Here is a 25,757-nt window from a genome sequence, read left to right as displayed (position 1 = left end):
CACACATCACTTACAATTATTCAATTACCGGCTAGCGGTTGTGTCTGATTATGCTTAAAGTACACAAAATTAGTTAAAATAAGAAAAATAAAGGATTTTTTACATCAATATTACGCTCTTTTTTTTTAAAAAAAAGTCTGTCCACGACGCTCTATATGCACACAAATATTCAATTATAAGCTTGTACTTCAGGGTGTGGTTGCGTGTCTATACTTAAAAGTAGTTAAAAATAGTTAAAATTTAACTAATTTTCTTAAAATTAACAGAAAAATCTTAATTAATTTTGTACACTTTACATTCAGACATACAACCATAAACTAAAGTTCAAGCTTGTAATTGGATATTTGTAAATACTGTATCGCCTAATAGACTATATATATTGTGCCCTTTTAAAAAGTCTGTCTACGACGCTATACAAAATGTACAAACACAAATATCCAATTACGAGCTTGTATTGTACTTCAGGGTGCGGTTGTATATCTGACAGTGCTCAAAGTATACAAAAAATTAGTTAAATTTTAACCAATTTTCTATTAATTTTACGAAAAATACAGCGCTTTTACTCTCATTTATTATTATTAATTAATGCGTTTTTAAAACATTAAACACAAGTTTGTTTCTACTCATAATTTTTTCATATTGAAATTCTACACTCGATCTTCTCTTACAAAAATGCTTGTTATATTTGACTTTTTTAATAATTTTCTCTCATTTTTAGTAAATAATAATTTCAGAAGCGCATAATCATTGACGTACGCTACCACGAAAAATTTTAAATCAATCTACTTCACCCATTTCAAATTGCCCCCTTAAAACATATTCCCAATTAAAAACTATATCATCTCTCTATTAATTCCCTAAAAAAACTAAAATAAAATAAATAAATTTAATGTTTTCTGCTTTTTTTAAAAAACTGCCGTGTTACCCTGGTGACAGCATGCTCCGTTTCCATTTTTAAGAATACGGTTTTAAAATTTTAACTTAGTATGCAATCCTGTAAATCAGTCTTCACTGTACGTGTACGTGTACGAAAGAGAATCCGCCCTTCTACAGACAACAACGTCTTTTGTAGGGTGGCCGCGCATGGCGATAAATGTCAACTTTAGTGTATATTTACACGATTTTTATACATTCCGGATCGTTTTTTTTAATGCACCGCTTCGACACTTTAACCTATTTTTAAATTCGATACAGTCGAATTGCTCAATTCTTCCTGTTACCTGGACAAAATGCGGGTTGTTTTATTTTTTCGTGTGTTGCCGCAAAACCGACACCATCTGCTATCAACAATTATTATATGCGGGACGTCCGCGTGTCAGAGAGAACGTCACGGAATCGACGTGAATCACGTAGGCAAGCTCCACCCCCTTATCAACGTGGTATCGATTCGGGGGGTTGCCGAATTTGGAAATTATTTGCCGTTAGCTGACTTGAGCCGTCCGTACAAAACTGACTCATAGTTGTTTTGTTCGTTTGGCTCGAGTTAGTGAACGGTCACTTGCTACATCCAACGATTCTACGCTCCTTTCAAGACATATTTTTCTTTTTGTACATATTCTGATGTAAATTAATTTTTTTTTAATTTGTTTTATGTAAATAAACGTTTATATTGAGCATTCTTATCTATAAATCCGCTACCAATATTCTGTTTAAACTATTGAGAAAGAAATTGTTGATCCATTTGGCCTTGTTTGGCCAGAAGTTAATAGAATATACTAACAGATTGGTGTAACAAGGAAATCAATCAGTAAATTGTGTCAAAATTATATTTAATGGCTTAAAAATTCATTATTTTTAACACAAAATTACATTCATACATCATTAAAACACAATTATATCTCATTCACTGTTATTTCATCCATACAACTACATCTAGATCTATATTAAAGAAAACATGATCATCATATTAATGATTTAATATGATGATCATGTTTCTCAAAATATCAATTAATATCTGATCAAACGGTAATAAATTTCCTGATTTCAATTAATATTTTAAAAATAATTATGATATTTACATAATATCAGAAATATCCACTGTTATCAATACAATAAATTAATGGTTCTGAACCTTTCTGAGGGGCAGAACAGCATTCGTGTACTCTACTATTTAGGGAATTAGCATCAGTATATTCAAAACTCCGCACACAATTCCGTATTTACCATTCTTGCGAAGAACGAAGCAACACAAAACCTGGAATTCTCTGCGAATAAAGGAATATGTTGTAGTGTGTCGGAATAAACTTAAAATGATTTTAAAGACTTCATTACATTTTCACGGAACACGGGTCGAGAACCACCGAATTACACAAATTTATTAAACATTAAAAATGTTAGGATGACTGTAATTATTCTTGAATGTAAAATTATGTGATTATGTTTCAGTTATGAAAATTCTTAATGTTTCCAAGCATAAAATTTATTTCTTCTTAAATCAATTCCAATTATATTACTGTAATTGTATATTTAATTATTTTAGGATTTAATTGACAGACTTTTAAAAAAAAAAAAACAAAAAAAATCTGTCTACGACGCTNTAAAGGAATATGTTGTAGTGTGTCGGAATAAACTTAAAATGATTTTAAAGACTTCATTACATTTTCACGGAACACGGGTCGAGAACCACCGAATTACACAAATTTATTAAACATTAAAAATGTTAGGATGACTGTAATTATTCTTGAATGTAAAATTATGCGCTTATGTTTCAGTTATGAAAATTCTTAATGTTTTCAAGCATAAAATTTATTTCTTCTTAAATCAATTCCAATTATATTACTGTAATTGTATATTTAATTATTTTAGGATTTAATTTCATAACAAACTGGAAATTTTTTTTTTATCAATTCAGAATTTTTAATACACAAACTTATTTGATATTGTAATACATATGTACAATAATAGACTTTTCAAAATGAAGAAAATAACAATTCAATTTACAATGTTTCATTTTAAAACTGTATGGGAAAAAAAGGCATTTTTAACAGATCGTAATTCAAAACAATGCAATTTTCTTTTTTAAAATACTAAATTTCGTTCAGTTAAATCATTATATCCATTTACCTCTTTATAAGATGGTAATCATTAATTGAATATCGCAAATTATAAATTCTATGCCAGGAAATTAAAAAGAAAAGTTAAGGAAATGAAGATTTACCATAATTACAGTTATGAAATTACGAGTTTTTTTTCCATGCAACTTTTATGACATTTCTTGTATGAATGGCATTTAATTTAAATTATGGTTTTACAATGTAAATGAATTCTCGGATGTTCATTCGCACATAATGATAACTTCACATCATACTAGTAAAATTCTCCTAAGTAATGATTATGTAAATATAAAAATCTGGAACCTCGTGGAGGTGGGGTTATATTTTTATTTTGCAAGTGGCAAAATAATAATTTCATGTATGGACCGTCGTAGATTTGACGTTCATCACAATAACTGTTTCTTCAAAATTTCGTAAACCATTCGCCGGCGAAAATAAGGCATATGACCCTACGGAACAAACTTTGTTTCAGATTTCTTAGAACCTTCTATTTACTATTCGAATATTTTAAAAATAAAAACTAAATCAAATTTTTACAGAAAGGAACCAATTAGTGTCTCTTGGACTAATAAATCCCTGTACTTTTACACAGTCTCTCACAAAATAGTAATTTGTTTTAATTTGTCTCGTAATATTTAATCTTAAATTAGAATCTGTAAATCTACAATAAATGTAATTCTAAACTGTTAAAATCTAACATTTTATATTTTTGTAAATTGGTTTCTTTCTACAGATTTATATATGATTAATATTTATTTTTTACTAACCTGTGTGAAATTAATTTTTGCATCTCTCGTTATATACTCCGCATATTTCAATGCAAACATTCCACAATCACTTCCATTCATTTGATGAGGTATATTCTGCAAAAAATTCTCATTAGGAACTTAAAAAATTTAATTAAGATACTTCACATATTTAATTTTGTTTTCTGTGTTTACAAATAAACAAATTGAATAAAATCAAATTTAAAAATGACATGAGAACTGATAATATATTATTTTCTGTTTATTTTGAATATAAAAATAAGTAAAATATACTTTCTATAATAAAGAAAATAAACATAAATAGTACAGTATAGCAGTTTATACCATTTGTTGCTAAATTAATGAAGTAAACTTTGGCTGATATGTTAAACTTTGTCTCTGACCACCCAGCTCTCCATTGTGGATGTGGCTAAACACAAAATGGACTTATTCAAAATTTTTCAATGGATTCCAAGGGGATTTTTCAATATTTTAAACAGCCCTCATAGTAAAATCTCTGACAATAAAATCGAGAAACTAAAATATCAACATTATTTTATGTTACTTCTTTAAGCCATATCCAGGAAGCTATTTAAATTGTCTATTATCTAAATAAATGAACCAAAGAAAACAAATAAGGAAAATTAAGACTTCAAAAACATTTAGATACTTCCAAAATAACCTACAAAACAAATAATAAATAGTATAATATATCAAATAACTTTAAAAGCAATCAATCTATGGTTATTCTCAGAAATAAGAATAGAAAGACAAAATTTTTACAACTTAACATTCATTAAAAGAGTTTGGTCTATATTACTTGAATCTATGTATTAATGATATACATTCTAATTCATAGAAGACTCTTTTCAACAGGTTTTATACAAAAACTTTATGTTATTGGAAAGGGAATTTAAAGTTTAACTGAGTAATTCTAAGTAATCATTCTTTGAAAAACTTTAAACCAGATAAATATAACTACTACAAAGCAAAGGACCTTTAAAATCCAGCAAGATTTATTAACATGTTTTCAACTATCTTCAGATTCCATGATGGAAATATTCAAACACATTAATGCAAAGACAAGGAATATTGAAGATTATAAAGTTTGTTTTATAGTTACTAATCATTTTTCACATTCAATCCAGAAATAAAACTTCTTGTTACTACTTTCTGCTAAGTGAATGGTGTATTATATTGAGTTAAATCATTGTATAATTTAAAAGTAAAAATAATGATTTTCAGACACTTAATGAAACTGGATAGACAAACTTTTGTGTAATTATTATATTAAAAATGTAATTTGACTATGATAGAAATCTTTATAAATTCCTAATTTAATGTTATACAAAATTAATTATCTGTGTAACTGGATAGCAAATAATACAGATAATAAAACAAAAAGAAATAATGTAATACCACAGATGTGAGTATTAGATAAAAAGAATAAGTAAATATGATAAAAATTTCAATTTTATCATTATATTGATCTCTCTCTAGTTCAATAATTGAACTGTAAATATTTGGTTTCAAAATTNTTTAATTTGTTTTTCCCCAATTTATATTAACTATAATATTAATTCATAAAAGTTATTTCTTTTGTCATTTTATAAGATAAAGAATTTAACAAACCCTTTGTAATCGATCTACTTATTCAGACTCATAACAAACTCCTATAAATTCCTAACATGGTAAATTTTGTAATAAATCAATGTATATTATTTTTCAAATAGTGTAGAACACAAGAAATATAGCTACAAAGCATATACATTATTATTAGTTTCACTGTATATAATTATGATAATATAGCTCAAAACGTCATGTACAAGGCAGTCAGTAACCATTAATATACAGATATGATAAAACAAACTAAATTGGTTATTATTCCATGTATGTAATCATAAATGGGAAAGCATCAGTATTTGAGTTGTAATAGCATTAAATTTGTATTCAAAGAATTTTTAATACCATTAAAAATCATATGTTCATTTCAAATAATTTTAATTCATCAACAGCAGAAACAAAGAAAAATGAGTGAATTTTGTTTATTTGTAAAACTTGAATAGATATCAACAAAAAAAAACTGCAAAATTATTTTAATAATTATTACAATTTGACATTGGATACACCACTGTTCCAAAATACCATAAGGAATTTATGAAATCACACTTTTTCTATGTTATAAGATTTAATTTTATAAAATTACCTTGTATATAAAAGTGCAACTTGAATATAATACCAACTTATAATTTTTCACTATATTTATGAGAAAAAAAATTTGAATAATATTTGTATCTATGTTCATTCAATGCATCTTCTATCCACTGAAATTGTCCAAACAAAGTTAATTACAGAAGAAATTAGAAATTGGAAAAGAGGAAGATAACATTATAAATTTTCTTTCAATGAATTTCTAGTAGTTCCACTACATCATCTTTTCCATCAGTTATTTGGCTTACATCCATTAAATTCTAACTCATCTGTTTGTCATATCAACTACTTTCCAAGTTAAAATCAATAGCAATTGCATGTTATTCATTTCTTTTCATTAAAGTCATATTTTGGGTAAATATTATAAATTAATGTTTTCAATTTTAATACTTTATGTTTTCTTAAAAAAATTAATGACATTTTGCTGAATGCTTTAGTGCTTGTAAAGTTGTGTGTAGAATTATCAAGAGTGTAGGCTCAAAATAGACAGCAGGATCTGCTTAACAGAATCACTTTGGAATTTATGGTTTTATTGACTGACATTAAAAGGCTATGTTAAAAAAAACTGTATAAGTTTGAAGTTTATCTTATTAATAATATTAAAGAAAAGAAAAAAATAAGGCAGAAATTGTTGAGAAGCATTTTAAAATTTTCACTAGAAAACTGATCTAACTGTTAAAAAATTTACTACTTTAACTCTTTTCTTTCAATTTAATGTAAACTTTATTTTAAAATGTACAATTTATTTTATCATCAAAAAATTTTCATGATGTTAAAATTAGAGAGGTTGCAGCCGAAGTTTTCATCTGTAAAACGTGAATGCCAAACATCACTTACAAGATAGCGACACTCGACGTTTTAAAGATGAAAACTTTGGCTGCAACCTTACTACTACCATCTCAGGAAATCGCCAAACATCAGTTCTAATGTTATTAATATTAAGATAACAAAACTGAAACAAAAATGCATTCAGTCACTGGAAATTAAAGAAAGTAAAATCTGCTAATTATAAAAATAAAAAATAAGTAATAATTCATAATAAAGAATAGTTTAAAATATTTATATTTGACATTTCTGATAGTGACATTGAATACATATGCTGTAAACAACATCTACATATTTAAATAACTTCTATTTTATTTAAATTTGGAAATGATATCTCTGTTTAGTTTGTATTCAAAATAAAAATAAAAGCTATTAGTTGTATTTATTACAAAATATTTTCAAATGTATGATTCAACATCAGCTGCATTCTGAAATAAATTTTACATTTAAATGTTTTTAAAAATTTAATTTAGACATCATTCATCTATTAATATGGCTTGAATTCTTTGAAACGTTTTCAGTTTCCTTTAAATTCTAAGATGTTTTTTTAATTTTAACAAATGAAAAAATTTAAACTATAGAGCATGAATTATATTTAGAAGTTTTAAAGCTGACTGTTACGTCTTCAATTATACATGCAATCTCCAGCAGTGTCAATAATTTAATGCTCTTTCTATGGGAAAATCCTTTTCCAAAATTCTCAAAAATGAAACACTTTTTGCTTTAGAATCCTATTTAATTCTTTGTTTAACATACAGTTCAGAATTTTGAAAATTAAAAATTTATAGGAAATTAATGAATTTAATCACAAATTCTGAACCTCACATTAATAAAAGAATTAAATATGATTCTAGTGCAAAAACTGTTTGATTCTGTCTGCTTCCATTTTCGAGAATTTTTGGAAAAAGTTTTCCCATAGAAAAAGCATTAAATTTTTAATACCATCTGCTGGAGATTGCAAACATAACTGCTGAGATTAAAATCAGCCTTAAATTTAAACTCGTTGTTAAATAAAATAAATGATTTCTATAATTTAATCTGTTTTTCCCCAATTTATATTAACTATAATATTAATTCATAAAAGTTATTTCTTTTGTCATTTTATAAGATAAAGAATTTAACAAACCCTTTGTAATCGATCTACTTATTCAGACTCATAACAAACTCCTATAAATTCCTAACATGGTAAATTTTGTAATAAATCAATGTATATTATTTTTCAAATAGTGTAGAACACAAGAAATATAGCTACAAAGCATATACATTATTATTAGTTTCACTGTATATAATTATGATAATATAGCTCAAAACGTCATGTACAAGGCAGTCAGTAACCATTAATATACAGATATGATAAAACAAACTAAATTGGTTATTATTCCATGTATGTAATCATAAATGGGAAAGCATCAGTATTTGAGTTGTAATAGCATTAAATTTGTATTCAAAGAATTTTTAATACCATTAAAAATCATATGTTCATTTCAAATAATTTTAATTCATCAACAGCAGAAACAAAGAAAAATGAGTGAATTTTGTTTATTTGTAAAACTTGAATAGATATCAACAAAAAAAACTGCAAAATTATTTTAATAATTATTACAATTTGACATTGGATACACCACTGTTCCAAAATACCATAAGGAATTTATGAAATCACACTTTTTCTATGTTATAAGATTTAATTTTATAAAATTACCTTGTATATAAAAGTGCAACTTGAATATAATACCAACTTATAATTTTTCACTATATTTATGAGAAAAAAAATTTGAATAATATTTGTATCTATGTTCATTCAATGCATCTTCTATCCACTGAAATTGTCCAAACAAAGTTAATTACAGAAGAAATTAGAAATTGGAAAAGAGGAAGATAACATTATAAATTTTCTTTCAATGAATTTCTAGTAGTTCCACTACATCATCTTTTCCATCAGTTATTTGGCTTACATCCATTAAATTCTAACTCATCTGTTTGTCATATCAACTACTTTCCAAGTTAAAATCAATAGCAATTGCATGTTATTCATTTCTTTTCATTAAAGTCATATTTTGGGTAAATATTATAAATTAATGTTTTCAATTTTAATACTTTATGTTTTCTTAAAAAAATTAATGACATTTTGCTGAATGCTTTAGTGCTTGTAAAGTTGTGTGTAGAATTATCAAGAGTGTAGGCTCAAAATAGACAGCAGGATCTGCTTAACAGAATCACTTTGGAATTTATGGTTTTATTGACTGACATTAAAAGGCTATGTTAAAAAAAACTGTATAAGTTTGAAGTTTATCTTATTAATAATATTAAAGAAAAGAAAAAAATAAGGCAGAAATTGTTGAGAAGCATTTTAAAAATTTATAAAACTAAACACAAATCATATATCAAATACAGTGAAACCGCTGTCTATTCTAGTCTACAAATATTCGTCAACCTCTATATTCGTAATATTCGATACTCATCACATTTTGGTGACTTTTTTATTTTTCCATATTTGTCATTCCCAACACCAAAAGTGGCACTACAATTGCACACCCGCACTGATCAGCTAGCCATGTTAGCTGGCTGTAGTTAATCAGTCTGCTTTGTGTGGTTGTTGTGTATGTTGTTGAGTTATTGAAAAATAATCAATGTGAGAAACCAAGTTCCAATCGCTCCAAAGTGGCACCCAAATATTGCTATAGTCAACCAAAATACAAATACATTCAATGATAATGTAATTGCTTACTTTAGAAAAGTTTTAAAAAGCAGACAAAAACACACAACACAGAACAAGTTCTTTATTAAATCGAGTGCTACTGAATCATCGGCAAAACAGACCACGTGATCATAATTGGAATTGCCTAATGTTTTAATTGATATGTCTTCTTCTAAACAATAATACTATATTAATAATACTGTCCTTCCCCTTCTACCACTATACTATTTATTTAGTACAATATAGATAAAGTTTTACAAACATAATTTTTTTTCTTGTACTTTTTTCAGGATGGAAATTAATTAATTGAACATCAGTTATTTATTATGAGAAAAATTGTTTCTATATTCATCATATTCCATATTCATTAGGTCTTAGGAATAGATTAATGACGAATATAGATGTTCCACTGTATTAAGATAAAGTCATTGAAAATAAACTATTAATAAAAAATCTGTTGTTCAGAGAACTTATTAAGCTTAAATTTAAAGTATGATTTATATTCTACTATTTTCTTAATGTAAAAAAGTATCATTAATCAATTTAATACAAATAAACATAATATAATTAGCATATTATGTTTAATAATATAATTAGTAATATATTATCAAGTATAATATGCTAATTATATTATTAAACATAATATAATTAGCATATTATGTTTAATAATATAATTAGTAATATATTATCAAGTATGAAAAACAAATGTAAAACAAAAAGTGACACAAAATGAGAAAATATGTTTTAGGTAAAGAACTATGTTATATTTACATAATTTATTGTTTACTTTAGTTATAAAAATAAACAGATTACTTACTTTTACTGTTTCTAGTGCCCATCCACTCATATCGAATTCTTCTTTCTTTTTATCCATTCTCTCATCTTGTAAATATGTTCTATGAAATTAGTAAATAAAATTTATTTTATAACAAATTCTACAAAATTATTTTTAATATTAACAATCAATTATACTATTAAATTATACAGAGTAGCGACCAAAAAAATTGTATCATATATTTAGCAAAAATTGTTCAACGAATGTGTAAAGTAGAATGATAAAGCTGTGATTACATAATATAGAGAAGAAACCAAGAACAAACAAAAACCTGCAATTTATTACATATATTATTATACTAAACCAAAAGTGTAATTTCACACCACAGTCACCAATATTGTTAATGAGTAATAACACAAGAACTTGTCATTCACAGTTATAAAAGCTCAAGGAAAAGGTTCAAAGTGCCTAATATGCCTAAAAAACATAACATGAACTGTAATTTATAACTAAATGAGATCTTTAATAACAGTTTTGCAGCACTAGTATAGAATGGATGCATTTCTTCAGCTACTCTACATCAAGCTTGTGATACCAAACTCTTCTAATACTTTTGCTTATTTTCAGGCCTCTTCTTTGCAATTTTTGTGTCTATAATATGCCAGTAGTTCTTAATAATGTTGGCAAGATAAGAATCCTGATCTCAGCTTGGGTATCTGATCTAGGCCTCCCGTGGAAAGTTATTTAAAATCTAAACAGTAAATTCATGTTTGGTTTTAGATTTGAATAAAAAATCTCCAATGAGTGAGAAAAAGAAAACCAAGCATTTTGAATTTTTTCCATAATACTTCGCATAAACTTGAGTTGATCAATGTCCAAATTTCTCCACAAACAATAATTTGGTGACAGCTTCCTCATATTTAACTCACTGGAAACATTGTCTACAAGACTAACAGTGCTTGCCTTTTCTATACTTACCTACTGCTAGTATTGACAGAAAACAGTGTTTTCTGTCAGATCCTTGCAGATTAAATTTGGATTCAGCTGAAAACATAACAGAATCCCAAATGTCCATGCTCCAGTCAATGTTCAACCCAGATAAGGCACTCTCTTCATTTTATTTGTGAGTAATGATTTCTTAAACACATGATCCACTTTTAAATCTTTTTTTTTCTTGTCTTCAAAAAAATTAATCATAATTATAGCCATCGAACGAAGATTTATAAAAATAATTTTAAAGTATCATCACCAGGGGTCAGATTTCCTCATCTACATTTTACCAGCGCCTATTTCGTTGTAGATAAAAGCCAAAACAACCTCAAGAAGGTATGATGGAGAATAGAAGATGTCCATACATCACCAGTTCCTGTTTTTTAAAAATGTTCGTATTTTTAATTGGATATACAGTAGAGCATCAATTATCCGACTCAATTGGGGACTGGGGTTGGTCGGATAACTAAACAAATGAATAACCGAAAAGTGTGAAAAAATACATTATTAGTATAGTATATTAGTATATTCCATGTAATTAGTATATCGCTATTAACCTACTTCGCGTTGAATTTTCATCGATTAAACCTAACAAATTTTTTTAAAAATAATAATCGTCACTATTGTATCGTTAAAAATTATTTTATTGCTCACAAAACAAACAACCACTCATAATTAGAAAATTAAGCCTCATTTAAATACTGGTCACCCTTTCATGGTCAAGCCAGTGTTGCCAGCTAAAACAGACAAACATTTAACAAAAATAATATTAAAGTAGCCAAGATATAGCCAAATATTGTAGTGCCACATCACTAGCAAACATTTGAAATTTGCCAACTAGAACGGTTGGTTAACCGATGTGACAGTTGATCGGGGGTTGGATAATCGATGCTCTACTGTATATTTGTTTTTTTTTTTTTAAAGGACTGTTTGGCAGCAAGTAGCCTAAAAGGGAAGATCAGTTGCCAAAAGTATAATGTCTGGAACACAAAGTTAATAAATGGTGGTTCCTCTTTTTAAGAAGGACTTTGTCTTCAAAAAAAAAAAAAAATTTATCATAATTATAACCATCAGATGAAGATTTAAAATTTTAAATCTACATTGCACGGACAACAACACACTGTTCACATACTTTTACACCTGTCTATTCTTCCCACTTTGTTTGAAAAACTAACTGTATGTTGGCTGACACTTCAGTATCCTATCTTTGCAAACATACTCAGACATTTACTTTTTGATTCTGCTTTTCTTTCAGTGTTGTCATGCTCACATCTCCTTTGTAATAAATGTACAACTGTTAATGATAATGCACATACTGTGCTACTTAAGAAAGCATAAATCTTTACTACTCAAAGCAACAATTACAGACATTTTATGCATGTTAATTGACAAAACTTTCTATTTTGCTTATAAAAGCACATTGCCTTTGCACAAGTTTTGTAGATTGGCTGGTTGACAAGTATTTATTTGGCATAAGAGCCATACAGGCTAAGCTACACCATTTCAAATGGTAAAAAACTTTATAAACAAATAAATACAGATTCTATATAATAATAAATATACTATGACAATACTAATATCAACAAACAATAATAAGTGTATAGAACTGAATAAATAACTAACAAATATATAAACATCACCAAACCCGATATAATAAAGCTACATACCAAGACTGCCGAAAATCTATCGGGCTAGTTTTATGCTATTTATTGAATAAATTACGTAATCAATTTGGCACTAGAGGTAAGCGTTAGGCGCCATCTCTTATTAATATTAATAATTATAAATAAATTAATTAATTTAAATAATTTAGAACCGCTGGGAGAAAAAATCGGCCCGGAGCGGGACTCGAACCCACAACTCCTGCTTACCGTGCAGATGCGTTGCCAGTTACGCTATCCGGACCTCCGGTCCGATCTCCTCTTCCAGCGTATATAAGCTAACTACTTAACCATCGACGGTTATTATGTTATATATCGGGTTTAGAATATTTGTTTAAATAATCAATAGTAAAACAAAAGGAAATGTTTTAATTTAAAATAACGCAGAGAAAATAAATAACAGTAAATNTTATTTATAATTATTAATATTAATAAGAGATGGCGCCTAACGCTTACCTCTAGTGCCAAATTGATTACGTAATTTATTTAATAAATAGCATAAAACTAGCCCAATAGATTTTCGGCAGTCTTGGTATGTAACTAACAAATATGGTATTTATAAGTAAAATAAAAAATTAATAACCAGATCTCTTTATACACATTAATGACTTTCAGAAAGTTCAGTATAATGTCAAGATTTGGTCTCTGGATCAAAATTCTTGACAAATGTGCATTTTTTAAAACAAAATCCGAGTCCTTTCAAATACAGAGCATCTTCACAATATGTGTTTCACACTTAAATTGCAGTTGCACTTCTGGCATATCAGCTGGTCTTTGTGCCCTTCAAAAGGTATTCATTCACAAGTCAGCCAATTCTCAAGCGAATAAGTATTACATGGATTTTCTGATAATAGATGATACAATCACCAGAAGCATTGTTGCAATAGACTGTCAGCAACGAAAGGCACTCTCATGTTTATGTTGTCATTGATGTCAATCTTTTTCAGTTTCTTGTATATTGGCACCAAAATGATACTTTAATTAAAAAAATAAATGTATTTTTATAAAATTTGAATAATGATGCAATTTCCATGGCCACTAATATAATATGTCAGTGTACAAAATCAACACTATTATTGTTATCAGTACATTCTAGTCAGTATCACATTAGAATAAATATTATCATCATAACAATATAATTATTAGTGAAGCAATTAGGATATATAACAAAAAGAATAAATTAATAAAACTTTCATAAATAAATAAAAATTAAAGTAGCAAATAATAATTGCAATAATAAATTAATACCATATTTTACTAAACCAAATGATCACCGTAACTAATCGGGCTATTATTAATAATTAGATATTGAGTAATTTGGCATTAGAAGTAGATTAGGTGCCAAACACCTAGAGATGGCACCTAACATCAACCTCTAATAACAAGTTACTCAATATCTAATTACTAATAATAGCAAAATAATAGCCCGATTAATTATGGCAATCTTTTGGCTTTGTATTAATGCATTAGACTTCAGGATGTTTATTACATATCACATATTTTATTTACTGAATTCAGAAAATAAAAACAATATTTTACATTTACATATTTTGGTATGATAATATTCTTTCACAAAGTTTTTAGTATGTTATGAGTGCATACAAATTATTAATCATGATTTTATGAATTGTTAAACATTCAATATGGTATATATAGTTAATATTAAAAATTTTCAATCTTAAATAATAATCAGTTCCTGAAAAACTTACCTTAGTGCATTTAAACACTCGTCATTTTGCCCTCCCATAGAATCATAATACTGAATTTTTTTATGTCGGAAGTCAATAACCTATAAAAATTCTTAATTTAGATAAATTCATTACAATTATTTAAATTAGATTGAAAAATTTTTTGAACTATCTAAATTTTAGTGAAATTGGTTTATAAAATGTTTTCAAAATTAATTTAAAATTATATTTTACAGAATAAATTTCAATTTGTTGTTTTAATTCCATTTACAACTAAAAAGTATTAAAAAGAAGAACACTTAAATTACTTACAGCTAAACACCAGTGCATTCCCATATGAACGGGAATAAGCAACATGTCATATTCAAAAATGTCAACTTTTCTCGTCCATCTTTTCAATGCACTGTGACCACTGTTTAACAATTTGGTATAGAAGAATGTATTAAAGGCATATACAGTTGGAAAATTATCCAATTTGCTTCTTTCCATAAGCAAATTCATGTAGAAATTAATTATCTATAAAATGTAAAAATAAAAATAAGAAAATGATTTCAAATAAGAATATACAAATTACTATAGATAAAACAACGCACTTCATCATTAAGCCAATTAAGTCCCGCAAGTGTCTCCATATCTCTGCGTGCAACGGACAGACGAAAACCTTCAGCTAAGACTTCATCCGGAGGATTTGGCCTTAAAGCATCATCAACTTCCACATCCATTTCAGATGTTAATTCTGATATAATAATATATGATTGAGAACAAAACTAACTTTTCAAAAACTAATTATTAGTTTATACTTTTACCTGGAAAACCATCTAACTGATCTTCATCTTCAAGAGGTTTTTCTTCTAAAACTGCTGTTCCTTTCCTCTTAAAAATTTCCTTCATCTAATATAAATAATTATTTCAAAATTTTTTCCTTAATACACAAAAAAGAGTTATAATTTAACAAACCTTTTCCTCTGCAATTGCATACTTTGCTTCCCTCTAAATTGCATAAGAAAAAGAAACTTGTTATAAACTAAGTATAAGCAAAGTTTGAAATTTCTTAAGAACAATGTTTTACCTTCTCTCGAATTGATCGCGTTAATTCTTCTTGATATCTTATCTTCTTCTTCTCTTCTTCATCTCGCCTTTCTATTGACTGTCTACTACAAAAATATTCTTCTAAGCACATAATTGACCACATAATCATGAAATTCTAAAAACAAACTTTCAAAACTTACAGTTCTTTCAGCCAATTTCCATTAAAAAAATGGTTCTCTTTTTGCCTTGCTGGGAATTGGCTGTAACAAAATTTAATACCTTATCATTTTATAACTTCTGTATTTTTATATTAAATATAAACAAATACTTTGTAAAAATTATGTATATTTATTTGTATATATCTTACATTTTAGAGAGTGGTGGTTTTATAACCTCTACCTTTGTTATGATCACACTATCATCATCATCATCTAAAATAAAATAAATTCAATAAAATATAATTTGTATTATCTCTGTTATAAATAATAATACAGTAAGACCCCGCTTAACGCTGCCTTGATTAACACTGATTCGATATAACACAGTCTACTCAAAGCCTAAAAAAAGCTCAAAATTTATGCTGATTCAAATTATCACAGCATTTCATTATTTCCAAACATAAACAAATCAGCAAAAGGTGGCAATTCATCGTAGCACTGTACTTTCCTTAAATCTATGTCAGTTTGGTGCAACTTTTGAAAAAATATAACATCATGGATGCCATAGGCAATATCAACTTCACTTAGCAAGAATTAACTGATAAATACATGAACAAAGTGTGGAAGAAGTTATGACTGAAGGTATCCAAGAATTCTCAATGAGAAGAGCCTATCACTGTATCGTTAGGTTGACCAAACTCAACCTAATCAATATAGCAGGACTAGGAGAGATAGACGAGCAGGATATTGAGCAGTTACCGCAGGTTTCTGGTGAAAGCCTTACCAATGACAACAAGTCAGAACAAGGAATTCATGTGCAACTGGAAAATAGTGATTCTGAAAACAAAGAACCCAAAGAATTTCTCTACAGATTTCCTTAGTAAAAGTTTGGTAGCCATAGCCAATATCATTGATCAAATTGTAGTGAATGATCCAGATTTTGAAAGGAGTGCAAAAGCAAAATAAAAATGAGGTGTTTTGAATGCGATCTCCTGCTATCGACATTTGCTTAATAAAAAACAAAAAAAACAACAAATGATCATCACTAGACAAGTTCATCGCAAAACATTCAAGAATTTCAGAAAAACCCACAAAAAATGAACTTTACATTTCTGTGTGCATATGTTTGTGTGTTATTTAACATATATTACTATGCAAATTAACATAAAACTAACTTAAAATTAAAGTAAAATTTGTTTATTTTTGGTCACGTGTTCCCCTTTCCCTATTTACTCTATGTTAAAATGACCTCATTTAATGCTGTTTCATTTAGCACTTTGTCGTCTAGAAACGCATTCCCCCATGTTAAGCATGGTCTTACTGTATATACAATTACTTAAATTAGGTCTTGTTTTAAAATTGTTATGAAATCACTAAAAAACTTAGAAGAGTAACATTACTATACATACAAAACATCATAAATTTTCTTTTTTGTGTTAACAGAAATGTTAGTAATGTAGTAATGTCTTATCATAATTATATATTTATAAGTATGTAATTTTTCCAGTTTTTGAAGTTAATAACGAAGTGGAAAGTTATCAACTATTATACATTTCTATCATCTGAAAATGTTTAATCATGAAATTACTAACTATTCTACATGGATATACATGTATGATTTACATATTAAAAACTTAAATAATAAATGTTATTTCTTGATCAAGATTATTATTTGCAAGGCTGCAAGTGGCAGGTGAGACTGAAAATAGCTGAAAAAGTAACTAGAATTCTTTAAAAAGTAATCATATAATAAGCAATGGCTACATTCAGAGCACTCAACAACTGTATAAAGATTGACTATTATTATTTGATAATCATATCTATACTTAAGCATATCTGACTGTAAGATAAAGATCATCTTGATAATTGTTTCAGGCATCATATTGTCAACTTGTTATTCAGATTAAATGATTTTTCAAGACAATTATAAGTATTATTCCATTTTCAAGAAATTACAAATATGTTCCATTTCACTGCTCAACTGTTACCTTTTGAGTACACTGAATGTGTCCAATGCTTTGTTTCAATTAACTTGGTCTAAGCTGTTCTAAACTGAAAATGTATGATAATATGTATGAAAAAGAAAATAGCTGTGATCTGTAAGGTTTTTGTGTAAACCTTACAACCCCATTTTTCCCTGAATTTTCTGAATGCATGTGTTGTATCTAATGACAACAACACTGAGTATGGTATTGCAGGCTCATAGTCATTTTTGGTTCAAAGTGGATAGCAGAAAGTGTTCTTTTTATGCAGTTAACAAAATATTTGAATTTTGCAGGTGTAGTATTTAAGGTGGGAATTATAACCCACCTTACATACTGAAGCTGATACTAACCACAATGCATTGTCAACTGCTACCTGACTAGAGGGGAAAACAAATTTCCTGCATACAAGAGTCATAGCAGAATTTACGTACTAGGGAGTTGGAAGGTCATTGATGGAATTATACGAGGCAAGGTGTTGAATTTATGGAACACAGAAAACAATTCCACCTGGGAATTTGTATATATGTAGATCCAAGAACAAAATTTTAGCATCATCCTCATATTCTATGGTAAATGAAACAGAAGAGTAAACAGAGGACAACATTTCTACAAATGTTGATAGTTCCTCTTCCAAACCTTCCCAAGCTATTAAGACATAGTCCACATATTTTAGGTAAAAGAGAGAGTATTGTATAGCCAGTGGAAAGTTTAAAAATTTTGTTTCAATGTTCCTCATAATAAGTTCAGCTAGTGTAACAGAGGTGAGCCCATTGGCATGCCTTGATTTGTATTAGATGCTGCTGTCAAAATGAAAGTGATTATTTTCAGTAATGAACAGTAGTGCCTCATGTAAATCCAGTACTTGTGGAGTCAAGGAAACCCTTCCTAACAAGCATGGCATTTGCTAGCATAATGGTTTCAAATTGCAGTAATGAAAAGTACAATATTATGTCAATTTTGTAAAAACAATATGCTTGGGTGAGGGAGCAATGCAAGAGTGGTAAAGAGAATTGATCTTGCTTCAAATGTACAGGTAACCACAAAGTGTGGCATAGGAAGGAAGAAGAGAGCTAAGTTTCTTAGCAAGTGCTCTTTCCAAATAATTTGTTGGATGTGAGCATTTGTTGACTAAGCTCATATTGGTCATATGGCTTCTGTGTTTTGACCTCTAAAGAGTAATCTAGGACATACTACATTTTTTGGAGGGGGGAGAAAGCAGTCCTGTTAAGGAAGATAGAACACCCAGTAATGCCACCACCCTTTGTGCTCTTCTTAGAACTGTCAGTATCAGATCTTTATTTAGTACACCAACCCTGATTGTAGAAGGAAGTCTTTAGCTCTATCCAGGAAATCATTATTCTTGAATATCACAAACTTTCATTCTGTGCCCAAGATGAATAACCCCAGATCCATATTATTCATAAATGTCTGATACACCATCTGTTTTTAGGTAACATCACAAACATATGGGGTCATTGGGCAACAATTTTTGTGAATACTGAAAGCTCCATCTAGACTGTAGTTGAATATGTGTTATGGCAGCCATGATGGTAGCTATGAGTCTGTAGTCTCTCCTTGCAGTTGGGATAAATTTTGGTCCAAGCTGCAATATGATGAACTGCAATGTTTGGATAATTGTAGTACAGAACTGCCTCTGAGATTGTCTGAATATATCAGGAAGATTGTAGCATCTGTATTTTTTGTTCAGCTTTCTTTGTGTGGAAGTGCTCTTTGAGCGATAAAGCAATGTTTTCTAGTTGAATATATAGGATCATTGGCTCACATACTTTCGTAAAGCACAAATGAGCAACATACAATTTTTGCTCAACATCAGCAATTGATCTTTTGTCTCTAATAAGTTTGGCTGTGAGTTTCCATTCCACCCATGCAAGTATAGATCACACACAGAATAGAAGTAAATTATATTTGAGTGTAATACATAATCCATAATTTAATATCCATGGAGAATAATCCATATTTTTGGCATCACAGCAGAAACCAGAGCTGTGCCTATTGTTTTAGCCATTGTTCATTGAGTTTCAGCAATGTAATGATTCCTTGCAGTATTCATGATGCATCTTACATTGTACCATTACATCACATCATTATTTACCATAAAGTATAGTTAATTTTGTTATGTTGGCTGTTTTTTATTTTTCTATTAATGTTTTTANCAGAAAAGTAGCTCATGTTTTAATTTTAAAAATTCAAAAAAAGTATTATTAAATATAAATATTTGTATTTTATTTTAGAAAAATAGCGGAACTGGATACGATAAGACTACAGATAAACTACTATACGTATAAAAGGTTGCAAGACTGACCTCAATTTTCTTTATTTCGATCTGATCTGACCCTCAAGATACCGACTAATATAGATACTGTATTAAGGAATGATATCCCGGCCAAATTGTTCTTGACAAATCCTGATTAGGATCAGCTTCGAACCAGGACTCGTACGGATAGGGGAATTCTTTGCCAGATATGCCCATATGGTTCGAATATATTTATAATTTTTAATATTTAATAATATTGATTTAATCTAATTTTTCTGAGTCTGATATAAATTCTAATCATTTATAATTGAAAATAACTTTTTCTAGTTACTGAATTTAAGTCACTGTCAATAATGTTTTCAATTAATAACATTATTGCATAATTTACTTCCAATCCACTTAGACAGATATCAGAATTACATCAATATTTTATTTCTACAGAAGAAAATAATTATTTATTTTGCTGCTAGAATTAATCATTTATATTAAAAACTATAAATACAAAATGTGCATTTGCATAATATTACAGTGAAAACAAGGGGTGTTTATGAAAAAACACTTATTCTAAGAAGGATTATTTAATATTATATATAATGTTAAATATTATAAATTATTTTTAATTTATTACTTTTAATAGGTGAAGGTTTCTCTCTGTTTGCTTTCATTAAAGAATATTTGTTCAAAGTACTAGTGTCATTTCCAAATTTCAATATTGGAAGATACTCTTTTGATGTGGATGTTTTCTTTACACTTGAATGTTGAACATTATGAATTGAATGTAATAATTCTATTAAATCATAAGTTGATTCTTTGCTTAATTTCTCTCTTCTCACAGGTGATGAAAATTTGAATGACATCTGTTTATTTGCTTTCTGTTGTGGTTTGCCATAACTGAAAGGTAATAGTTTTATTCATATTTAATTAAATGTGATATTTTATACGTGAAAATAAAAAATTAATAAAAATAATAATGTTTTAACAGCCTTCACATAAAGATTTGTTTTTATTCTCAAAAAATCTATTTTCTTAATAAATAAAATTCTAGATACCTTAAGTCACTTTGAACTTGTGCATCTTTCATATTATTTATCACTTTCGACGAATTAAACAATGATTCCGACGTATGCTGCTGTAATAATAATTTGTATTGTTCTTTTTCATGAAGTCGAATACTCTACATAAATGATTACATATATTTTTATGAACATTTTGTAATCAATTTAATAATATAAAATATAATAAAATCAGTTCACAAATAGATTATTCCAAAGTTAAATCTGTCTTAACTATCTNATTATTAAAAATTGATTAATTTTGTTAATTCAACCCAGATTAAATAAACAGCCCAATCACTTTTGGTACACATTTTAAAAAATGTGGCATTTATTCAGTAATATCTACATTTATTGAAATGTACAGTACAAAGTGTGTTCATAAAGTTTTGGGAATAGGTTAAGAAAATTCAAACTGTGTTAGAATATAAAAGTTTATCAAATATTTTTTAAACTAATTACTGTAATAAAAAATAAACTGATTTTTCTAAATTTAGAAAAACCAGTTTATTTAGAGACTAAAAGTTTTTTCACTATATCTTGTGTGAGTTCTATTGACTCAAACTATTGATTTTTGAAAGATCTTTTTCAAACTTGGATAAAGAAAAAACAATTAGAATACAAATTAGTAGATTAGGATTGTTGCAGAATAGCAGCTTCCTGTTTCATCGGATGTAGTGATGACTAACACTGTATGCCAACTAGCACTATTGTGATGGAGTATCAATTTTTCTGTCGCCTTTTTTAGATTGTTTCAGGCAAACTGCTTCACATAATTACCATAAAATGTTAAAATAAAATGTGTTTATTGTTTAATTCTCAGGAATAAATTCATAAAAAACAATCTAGTCTTCATATCAAACAATGTCATCAACAAAATGCCAATGTTAAATTTTCAGTCATACCCTTTTCTAATCTCATCTCTCATTATCCACTCGTCTGTTATCTCTTAGCTCATTATAAAAACTTGGTTTCTGACATTTCCCCAATTCAACACAAAAATTGCTGCATATTCTCTGTTTTTCTAATCTTCCATGACAAATTTTGAAAAAGTTTCATTATTTGAATCTTTTTATGAAAATACAAACTCTTACACATGTAAGTCTGCAATAGATCTATAATTACTATCATATGAACACATGAAACTGATCATATATAAATTACAAAAAACATTATCTTTGTGATATATTTTTTATTTTACATGCTAATTCCCACTACTTTTTGATCGCACTTTGTATGTGAGGTATTCATTATTACAGAAATACTGGTATAAATGTACATTCCGTCAGCAAAAATATTATTAATTTTAATAATATATATATTCATATAATTATATGCAAATAATTTTTTAAAATTTATAAATGTATTTTGCATAACTAAAAGAAAAAATTATTAATATTATACTTTTATGAATATTATTTTTTGAAAGATTTTTCTATCTTTCAAAAAATGAAAAACCAAAACACTGAAAATACAAAAAAAATGAAAAACAAATTCAATATCAAAAAGACTAAAAGCTATTAAAATTCATGGTTTAAACTGTTTTATAAGTTAATGTGTGTTATGATTATCAACTAAGATATAATGTTCTATGGTAATTTTATCTTAATCAAAATCCTAATTTCTATACATAAAATTTTTTAAATACATAATGTTCACACTACTGAGACAGCTGCATTTTCACTGCATTTTTCTAAATCAAATTTTTATTGAGAATTAGTAAATTTCACAATTTCCAATTATAGTATGCTGTAATTTATACTTATATCAAATTATTTTCTAGGCTGATCTATATTATTTTCTATTTATCCAAAATTTTCAGATAAAATTTCATTGTACAAACTATTAGAAATTCAAATAACTTTATTCAATTATAATTATGTAAATATTTTATCTGTAATATTGGAAATGGAAAACTAATTATCTACGATTAAAACAAAGGATTATTAAGGGATAAAAATAAGATTGCTTTCATTTTAAAAATGGTTAAATTTGTGTGTGTATTTCCTGTTATTTTTAATATTCAACTTATATCACAGTTAAGCATACTCTCCTTTACAGTCACAAGGATTTTTTCTTCTTTGAAAATGAAATTCTATACTATTAATTAATAATTTCAAAAGCAAATGGTTACCTCTTGAGCAGTTAAAAACTTTGTTCTTCCATTTAAACCTGAATATCTAATTCTCTTATATTTAGTAGAAGCATCATTCATTTGAAGTCCATTACTTTTATTATTTTCATTACTTATTTTTGAAAGAAAACACACTTCTGGTTCTTCATTTGAATCATTCACTGTATGTATCCTTGAATAATTAGGAACTTTACTTTCATACAGCAAAGACTTCTTATTTTCAGAATCTGAAAGTTGATTTTGTTCATTGCAGCCTGTTAAGTAAAAAAAATTTTATTTTGTTCTATATTAATTTGTCTTAAAAAATGATATTTTTATATATTTTTTATTATGATATGACAGCAGAAAAACTAATAAAATGGACATTATCAAGTATAAGCACCAAAAATAAAAAAAAATTAAAAAAATGTCAGTTTTCACATTTTAGAGTTAATAAAAATAATATCTGTATTATAAACTGTGGGTACAGACTAACAGTGAAACCATAATCTTCAGAAAACGGGATATGAAAACTAGACCAACTAAAACTGTTATTTTATGTAACCACTTGGAATTTTACACATCTGTTTACTGTCCCAAGTAGAATGTGTTTAACACAATCTATTATTAAAAACTGCAAAATGTAGAGTTAAACAACAACATGTGGTTCTATACACAAAAAAAATTTTTTGTTATTAGTTAAATATATAAAATATAAACTTAAAATAGACATCATATAATTTGGTAATATGTCATTTATATAAATATTAAATAAAAGTAAAAGCTTTTTAATGGAAATAAAATATAACAATTAAGTGATAAATAAAAGGAAGATTAATCTACAATAAAAATTATTTTGTATAAATTTAATCTATATGTCTTATTGAAAATACATTTAAAAAATTTAACAAATTAAATAATGTTTTTCAGGGAAACAAATTAATAAAACGATTTTTTAGAACATATATATTAGTTAAAGAAAGAAAGAAAAGCTCAAAATGCATATTCCTAACTAAAAAACCTCAAGATGAATGTGGCTTCCTAAACAACAGAGCTAATACATAAACTTTAAAAAACATAAGAAGTAGATGTGTATGAAAAAGATCAATCTTAATAAAACAAATATATGAAGCATGCAATGCCAAAAAACAAACTTTTCAGGAGAGGTAAAAAGCACTTTTTCTAGTGAATGAATTTATTTCAATTTTACAATAAAATGATAAAAACTCACTAGGTTACAAATTCTTGGGAATATCAAAATGATGTAAATATAATCTGTTACATTTTATGCACCAAAAGTCACGTGACTTGCACTTTGGTGCATTAAACATTACGGCTTTACATAAATTCAACTTCAAAATACAGCCACTTACAGTGCCAATATTGCCACAATATTTTTTTAAAGCAGAAAACATTGCATTTAGAATTCAACTCTTCAATAAAATGTATTTAGAGAAAAAAGGAATTCATAATGTTAAATAACACTTCATATATTATTCAACTTGACACTCCATTTTATTGATCCGAAAAGAACAAAAAGTATATCAGCACAAAAATACTAAACACACTATTTTGTAGAGCACATAATTCTCTATAGAGTAACATAAAACACATTGCCAAAACATTTTATTTTTCACGCAAAATTTTCACTTAAAAATGCCAGGCCTACCCAATTCGCATTTTTCACCGGATGCTCACCCTCTGGTGTTTAAAAACAAAACTATTCTATCTGGGTCGTTTGATTCATTCTTGTGTATTATCAGCAGTAAAGATGAAAGGAGATAGAAAAAGCAATGCTTACTGTTGGTTCTAAATTGCAATTTCAAAGCCTTACGAGAGCCTGATATAAGTTTTCGTCTATTCCCACATGAAAAACGGGAAAAACAGATGATTATTCGGAAATTGATCGGTTATATTTATGAGCTCCAAATTCTGAGAGAGTGGATTAGACTGTTAAGAATTGGCACTTTCCCGATTGTCCAGCTTTCACGAACAAGTTATTCTGTCATTTTAAAACATTTTGTTAAAGTTTAAAATGCCAGTAATTTTGTGTAGGATACAGGACCGGATTTAAGCATTTCGAAGCCCTAAGCCGAACTCTGTAAGGCCAACCCTTCACAATTTTAGAAGTCAATCATAAAAAGATAAGAATTAAATCAGATTATGACTGATTTAATACGGATACTGGAAGAAAAAGACGTGAGGTTTTACTAGTCTTCTGTTTTATAACTAAGTTTAATTAAATTTTTATACCCATTCCATTAAAAATCTTTTTTTTTTTAAATTGGTTTTATCAATTTTTTTAAAAAAGATATTATGTTAATTCTTAGAAAAAAATTAATGAAATACTACACAAAATAAACAGTGAAGTACATTTTGTTAGTTTGTAAAAAAATGCTTATTACAAAATCTGACTTCAATTTTCTTTTTTGTACAAATGTTTGAGGTCCCTTGAAAGTCGAGGCTTTTTACTTGTAAATCCGGCCCTGATGGGACAATGT

General features: G+C 27.5%; 1 protein-coding gene across 1 annotated transcript in view; it reads right to left on the bottom strand.

The window, feature by feature from the left end:
• Positions 1-2,889: 2,889 nt before the first annotated feature.
• The window catches only part of LOC111613103 (sentrin-specific protease 1-like), a 33,999-nt gene continuing 11,131 nt past the window's right edge, over positions 2,890-25,757 (bottom strand). The window contains exons 2-15 of the mRNA XM_023354423.1: positions 23,278-23,531; positions 21,141-21,265; positions 20,720-20,982; positions 16,041-16,104; positions 15,874-15,933; positions 15,714-15,798; positions 15,602-15,634; positions 15,451-15,535; positions 15,238-15,380; positions 14,957-15,160; positions 14,666-14,745; positions 10,348-10,426; positions 3,821-3,916; positions 2,890-3,502 (exon numbers count right to left, since the gene is read on the bottom strand). Coding sequence (XP_023210191.1) covers positions 3,440-3,502; positions 3,821-3,916; positions 10,348-10,426; positions 14,666-14,745; positions 14,957-15,160; positions 15,238-15,380; positions 15,451-15,535; positions 15,602-15,634; positions 15,714-15,798; positions 15,874-15,933; positions 16,041-16,104; positions 20,720-20,982; positions 21,141-21,265; positions 23,278-23,358 — 1,461 coding nt within the window. The 5' untranslated portion in view covers positions 23,359-23,531 and the 3' untranslated portion in view covers positions 2,890-3,439. The remainder of the gene's footprint in view (positions 3,503-3,820; positions 3,917-10,347; positions 10,427-14,665; positions 14,746-14,956; positions 15,161-15,237; positions 15,381-15,450; positions 15,536-15,601; positions 15,635-15,713; positions 15,799-15,873; positions 15,934-16,040; positions 16,105-20,719; positions 20,983-21,140; positions 21,266-23,277; positions 23,532-25,757) is intronic.

This window comes from Centruroides sculpturatus, unplaced genomic scaffold (assembly GCF_000671375.1).
Source record: "Centruroides sculpturatus isolate CEXI.00-Female unplaced genomic scaffold, Cexi_2.0 scaffold1786, whole genome shotgun sequence".
NCBI lineage: Eukaryota > Metazoa > Arthropoda > Arachnida > Scorpiones > Buthidae > Centruroides > Centruroides sculpturatus.
The sequence above is the reverse complement of the archived record's forward strand: the minus strand, read 5'-3'. Positions and strand labels throughout refer to the sequence as shown.